The sequence below is a fragment of the Primulina huaijiensis genome, chromosome 2 (assembly GCF_012295235.1).
Source record: "Primulina huaijiensis isolate GDHJ02 chromosome 2, ASM1229523v2, whole genome shotgun sequence".
NCBI lineage: Eukaryota > Viridiplantae > Streptophyta > Magnoliopsida > Lamiales > Gesneriaceae > Primulina > Primulina huaijiensis.
In genome coordinates this window covers 15,493,842-15,500,928 of record NC_133307.1, presented here as the reverse complement: position 1 = coordinate 15,500,928, position 7,087 = coordinate 15,493,842, and the positions used below count along the sequence as shown (strand labels likewise).

General features: G+C 31.8%; 1 protein-coding gene across 1 annotated transcript; it reads left to right on the top strand.

Moving 5' to 3' along the window:
* The first annotated feature begins 1,576 nt into the window (after positions 1-1,576).
* On the top strand, positions 1,577-5,554 carry LOC140959379 (uncharacterized). Its single transcript, XM_073417231.1, has 3 exons — positions 1,577-1,748; positions 1,834-1,924; positions 5,237-5,554. The coding sequence occupies exons 1-3, from the start codon at positions 1,679-1,681 to the stop codon at positions 5,370-5,372; spliced, it is 297 nt and encodes a 98-aa protein (XP_073273332.1). The 5' UTR covers positions 1,577-1,678; the 3' UTR covers positions 5,373-5,554.
* Positions 5,555-7,087: the final 1,533 nt, after the last annotated feature.

Sequence of the window (7,087 nt, the reverse complement as noted above, 5' to 3'; positions counted from 1 at the left end):
TTTTATCTTCCCTAAATCGTCTATCACGCTCGTTCTTTCCTCAATTATCATTTTGAATCTCAACATCGACTCCCAATTCATATTCATCAACGTCTTCTCCTCTCACCCTATTGTTAGACTTAGATTTACCTCCACTAGTACTAACCTCCAATCTATTCATCCTCTCATGCATTGGCTCCAATCCGGTCCTCGCCATCTTAGTGAAAGTGACCTAGTGAAAGTGACCAAACATCGCCTCCATTTGAACCTTGGAAAGTCCTCGATTCAAGCCATACCCTATTTCCTTCTCAATTTTTCTTTCACACATGGCAAGAAACGTTAGTAGAAAGAATAAAAAATTTCTTCACCCAAATTCTCCCAGTAAATCCAAAAATAATCTTTTGCTCTCAAGTGTTTTACTCAAGTTTGAAGATTTATCTCGAAGGTGAGCTTAAGCTCTGTAGCTTGTATAAATCAAACTTACAAGTTCAACTAGTATACACTTGTAACTGTCTCACTTGGACAGCAAAAAAATAAGAATATTTTAAGAATTTTCCAAACACTTAGATTATGACTCACACTCAAGACAAGAACAAACAAAATTTTAATGCTAAAATATAAGCACTAAATTTTTGAAACACTATATTTCTCTCTTTTTTTACTAATCGATCTCATTTTTTGGATCAATACTCTCTTTTTGGTAATGATTTGATCCCTCTTTTTTTTCGATTTTATTTATTTATTTTGACAAAACTTGCACAACAAGAAAGACGAAACTTGTGTGACAAGAAACATGAAGAACGGATTTTTGAGAATCGCAAGATTCACGAAGAAATTAAAACGATAAACAAGATTTTTAATAAAAATCTTGCGGAACAAGAAACTAAGAACGAAAAACGATAAAACACACCAACGAGATGCTTACTTGAATCAAAATGAATATAAGCTATGGTACCAAATGATTGAATCCTTGTACACTCAAAAAAGAAAACACAATTTGGATGTAATTGCGCCGTTGATTCAAAAAACAAAAAAGATTAGCACGTGTTTTGCCCGATATTTGAAACAAGTAATTTGTGCAATTCACCCCTAAACTATGAAGTTTAATTATAACAAATAACATGAAAAATAACAACCGAATTCAAGAAAACTTTCAAAGAATTCGTCTTTGATAATCTGTGTGAATAACGATTGACAAATACTACAAAGATTGAATCGTTGATAAGTTTGATTTTTGAAATAACAAAATCAAAGCTTTTTGGTTTTTGTAGAGAAAACTGACAAAAGTTATCAATAGTTGTCAAAATCAGATAATAATGGTGATACAATGTATTTTTATGTTAAAAAAAAAAAAGGTAACAAATCAATTAAAAACAAAACTAGGGTTTTCCTTAATTAGTTTTCTTAAAATATTGAATTTCTGCACTCTTCTCCGAGCGAGGGCATGTCTGGGGAAAAAAAAGTTGAGAGAAATGATTTTATGATCGTAAAATTAACATAAAAGTTTATGAAACTTGTTTCTTCCATACACTTGTCCAAATCTAAAAATAGACTGGTGGAAGAGCAAAAGCGCGCATGTAAGATTTGGACCATGGAGAACATTTAGGCTACAAACAAGACTACTCACCACCAAATCCTCAATGCCCCCACCAAGTACAAATTCAATCTTTCTTCAGAGGAGAAAAACAGTAAGAAAAATATGGATGAAGAGAAGGGAAAACTTGATTCTGTTAGGGAATGGATCGTGGAAAACAAGCTTCGAGCTGTTGGTAAATTGCATTGTAATTTGAATTTTCCTTTGGTTTTTGTGTACTTCCTAGATTGAATATAATTGTTTACTTGTTTTTGTCGAAGGGAGTCTATGGGCCAGTGGAATTGTGGGTTCGATGGCGTATAATTGGTCTCAACCAAACATGAAACCCAGCGTTAAGATCATTCACGCCAGGTATCTTTTATATGTTGTCTAATGACAGTTTTGTGTGAACGATAACATTCAACAATTAGTATTATCACGCGTTTGTCTCAAGAATAATTGGATTTTAAAAAAATTTATGCTATCATTTTTCTTCATTTTGTTATTTCAGCACATGAGCCTAGTGTAGAGTAAAGTTAACAAGTAGATATCTTAATGAGTAATGCTACATGAAAAGATATTACTTTTTATGCTAAGAGTAATAATTTTTATTGTGAATATCGGTAGGGTTGACCCGTCTCACAGATAAAGATTCGTGAGATCTTCTCACAAGAGACCTACTCCATAGTTACATTGCGTTGATATAGAATAATTTTTTTCTACTTTTAAATTAATTAGATGATATTTTTAATTTATTTTTAGTTATCTTTTAAAAAATAATTTAGTTATATACATAAATTATTTCAATATTTAACTAATATGGAGTAAATAAAGTAATTATTAAAATTAAATTTAGTCATTTATATAAATGGGCATTATAATGCCCACTCACGAGAGAGAGGGGGACGTTCAATTGTTTGAACGCCCCCCTCTCAATTTATTTTTCCCGTAATTGGCGTGTGCCAGACACTTTGTGTCTGCATGCGCCACAAAACGCGTGGGGCAGCCCCACGTATTTTGGATTAATGTTTTTAATTTTTTTTTCACGTGGGCCCCACGCGTATTTGAAATTAATTTTTTTTTATTTTTTAAATTTTTAATTTCTTTTAACAGTAGAATTGGTTTTTTTTTTAAAAAAAATTTTTAAATTTTTTTTATTTTTATTTATTACCGTTGTAAATAATTTTTTTTATTTTTTATTTTAAATATTTAATTAAATTCGAATTAAATTATAAAAAATCAAAAAATCTGTAACGACTATTAAGCGGCTAGTTTCAATCCTCTTTTATAAATATCCACAAATGTGCACACATATTTTAATTCCAACTCACTACACTCTCCAATTCTACTCTCTAATATTCTCCCATCTATTTTTTTTAAGTTCTAAAAATCTTATTTTCTACCCGAAATGGATGAAAATAATAAGGCATTTTTTTACAAATTTCTTGAATTCTACAAACAACCTGCAAGCATATCCATCTTCCCAAAATCCTCAAATTCCACCAAATTATCAATACCCACATCCATTTCCAAATATGACGTTTCCTCCCCAAAATCATCAAAATTTCCAAGGTTCTGGAAATTTTATGAATCATCCGAATTATGGCCCTCGAGGTCCATATCAACCGCTTCCAGCCGAATACTGGCAAAACATGAGTCATCCGTATTTCACGCCGTCGGTTGTTTATGGATATAGTATCCCGCACACAAATGTTATGCCTTTCACATCTCCAATGTCGAATGAACCTGCAACTCTAACTTTTGTCCCTGAGACGCAACTTTCCGATCGTGAATCCCCAATTGAGGTTGTCAATTTAGAAAAAGCGGTTTCAAATGCTGAGGGTTCAAGAAAGCGTTCAAGTTGGACAAAGATTGAATACGAGGTCTTAGCGAGAAGTTTTGTCACTATCAGCGATGATCCAATAATCGGCAACGATAAAAAAGCAGATGCTTTTTGGGGACGTGTCTACAACAATGAGAATCATCCCCCAGGTTCAAACACCAGAAGTGCAAATGTTATACGATCACATTGACACAATGCAATCCAAAAGAAGGTATATCGATTCAACACAAATTATAATAGTGTTTACAATTCATATCGAAGTGGTCACAGTGACGAAGATATATTGAGGTTTGTGTACGAAAAATATCGATCCGAAAACAATGGTGTTGCATTCAATCTCGAGCATGTGTGGAAAATTATCAAAGACCTTCCAATGTTTACTCCACAGTCCGCTGGTCACTATGTGGCAACAAAGAGGTAAGCATAGACCTGGATGATGAAGATACTCGTCCAATGGGACAAAAGGCAGCAAAAAAAAAAGGAAAAGATAGATTCAAATCGACCATAGAATATCTGACACAAAACTACAGTAATATTTTCGCAATGTTCACCGAGTACACAAGCGTGAAGAAGTCTGAAGTCGATCTGAAACAAAAACAACTCGAAGTAGAGGAGATTAAGGCAAAAGCTGCCTTGTCCAGAACTGAAGCTAAGAATCGACGCTTGAGTACGAAATCTTGAAGAAAGACACCTCGCACACAGAGGAACAGCTTATCATACATGAATGTCTATGCCAGGATATTAGGTCGAGATGGAATATCTAAACTATTTACTCAACGTTCATTTAATTTTTTTTTTTTTATTATTATTATTATTATTATTATTATTATTATTATTATATTTCCGAGTGATTGTAATTTTTAATTATTGTATTTCTCATTTCGATTAATTTGATTTTTAATTATTCTCATCTTTGCAAAATTGTTATTGTCAACTAGCCGTTGCAAAGTAGCCGTTGCATAAGGAAGAACAATATATATAGACACATTTAAAAAAACATTAATATTATTTTTTAAAATTAATAAAATTATTTTATTAAAAAGTAAGATTATTTTAAAAATTAGAATAATGATTTAAATAATGTATAATATGTTTACAACATATTTATTTAATATGAAAAAATTTTAAGATGATTGAGTGGACTGTGAGACTCATCAATAATGCGTTTGAATGATAAAAAGAATTTGGGTAAAAGAGATATGTTGTTATAATGAGTATGTGACAGTGGACCCTACGATTTTTGATGAGTTGGTGAGTGTTACCATTGTGGATGCTCTAACTATCGTGAAAAACACACTCGATCCGTATATGTTATTAAAAATAATTAAATAATTATATTTAAATATAAGAAGCTGTTGAATTTTTTATAAAAAAGAGATAATTTTTTATATCTTTCTTATCTTGGGTTAGTTTTGAAAGTTTACTTAAAAATACCGAAGGTAATTTTATAAGGCCCTCTTGCTTTATTAACTAATAATAATAATACATAAATATATATGAAAAATAGTAAGATATATGTAAATATATTAAAAAATTAATATATAGACATTTGATGGAATAAAATAATGATTTAAATAAAATACTGATAAATATTTAATAATATTTCATGGAGAGCAAAGTTTGAAATAGATAGATTTGTGATGTGCTTTATGTTTGGTGAAGTAAACTGCGTCATTTTCTTTAAATAAGAGCCCTTTTAATCCCATTTTCATTATGCATATTTCGTCTTTAGTTAGACTGGGTTGTGTTATTTAACTATGATCTGTGACATTTGAAGTTTCCTGCTTTTGTTACTCTCTCTATTCGCACAAAATGTCGTAACAAAATGTCTCGAAAATCAGGTTGCACGCCCAAGCTCTTACTCTCGCAGCCTTAGCCGGGGCTGCCATTGTCGAGTACTACGACCATAAGTCAGGAGCAAAAGCGGAACGCGTTGCAAAGTTTCTGGAGCTGCACGAGCATGAACACAAGAATTGAAGTATCCCAAAGTTCTTACACTTCCAATATGAAGTCCAAGTTAAGTAGATAAATGTCAGATGAGCCATTGTGCTAGGCTCCAATATGCATACATTTCTTAGACTTTCATTGATTTCGTTTTGAATTTTTTTGTAAATTAATATTGGTCAAACTAAGGTTTTAAAAAAATTACCTTCCCTAAAGTTATTTTACAAACTATCCGACTTTTTTGCATGTGTCAATTGTTACATTTCCAACTATTAGAGAAGATGTCCTGTAAGCCAACTGTTGTCTAGCGAATTTATTGAATCAGTTGTAATAAACAATATTTATTTTAATATAATTCAGTTTTTCATGGTTTGTTTTTTCTTTTTCTGTATACTTACGTGATCAACATAGATAAAGATCTTTATTTTACTTTAATACAAATGAATCGTAATTCGATGTTGAAACTCAATTGTAAACATTGTATAATCTAAATTCGTTCCTAGTCGATTCAGCCGCCTAAAAATATAGATAAAGGTCGCTTGAGCTCGAGACTAGCATCTATAATATTGTGTACCGCGTTTCTTGGTAAGGGCATGGAGATGTCCAAACACGCAGATAGATAGTCATATGATGATTATACCGAACTGTCCTCATTAGGACTTTCCAAGTGGTTATCATTCATCGAGAGAATAAGTCCATGGTTATGATTGTACACCATTAGTCTTTACGACCTGAGACAACATTGATGCTCTATATGCTAGGGCTGTGCTTTGACTCGCTCTTACCATGATTCGATGGGTTTAATCAGAAATATGATTTCTGACATTCTCATAATCAATTGTTGATACATAGAATGGGGAAAATTAGGGTAAGCCCGAATAAAGGATCATGTCCTGAATCACAAAGAGTTGTGAACCCACGGCTAGCTATATCCCTGAACCATTGAGGGTCACATATGTACTGAATTATTTTGTTCCCGTTGAGATAATAAATTCAAGGAGTTTAATTTACATATAACATTGAGATAATAAATTTAAAGAGTTTAATTTATATAAAACATTGAGATAATAAATTCAAGTAGTTGAATTTATAGTAAAAAATTTAAATATCCTATGTATGTTTATTCGATTAAAACCATACGAGTGCACAAACAATATCTTGAATATCAAGATTTAAAATATTTAAAACTTCCGCTGCGTTTGTGCACGAGAAAACACGATTCACAACAGTGGTATCAGAGCCAGGTTCTCTATATCATATGGTTTTAAATATTGAATAATTTATTTCTAACAACAAAAGAAAATTTTTCAGAAAATTGATGCACCATAAAAATTTTTATTTTTATCTGAAATAAAAAAAACAAATTCGAATCTTACCAAAACTGTTCCGGGCAGACCGTGCGCGCAGGGCGCACACCATTCCCGCCACTACCCGATACGATTAGGCAATGGGCGGGCAACGCTTGTCTTGGGCACTGTGCTAAATAATGGACTTTAATTGTTTGGGCCTAGGGTGCGATTTTGTGATTTTTCAAAACTTTGGACAAAATTGATAATTTATGAAAATTAGTTCAATTATTTTTTTGAAAAATTAATTTTTGGAAAATAAATAATTTTTTTTGTTGGAACTTTTCAAGATCGCAATCTTGATTTTGATGTTAACAAAACTTGTTAATTTATGTTACTAATAATCTACTTTAGTGTGCAAAAGTTAGGATCCGTCACGAGCTGTTTACATCGTAAACTGAA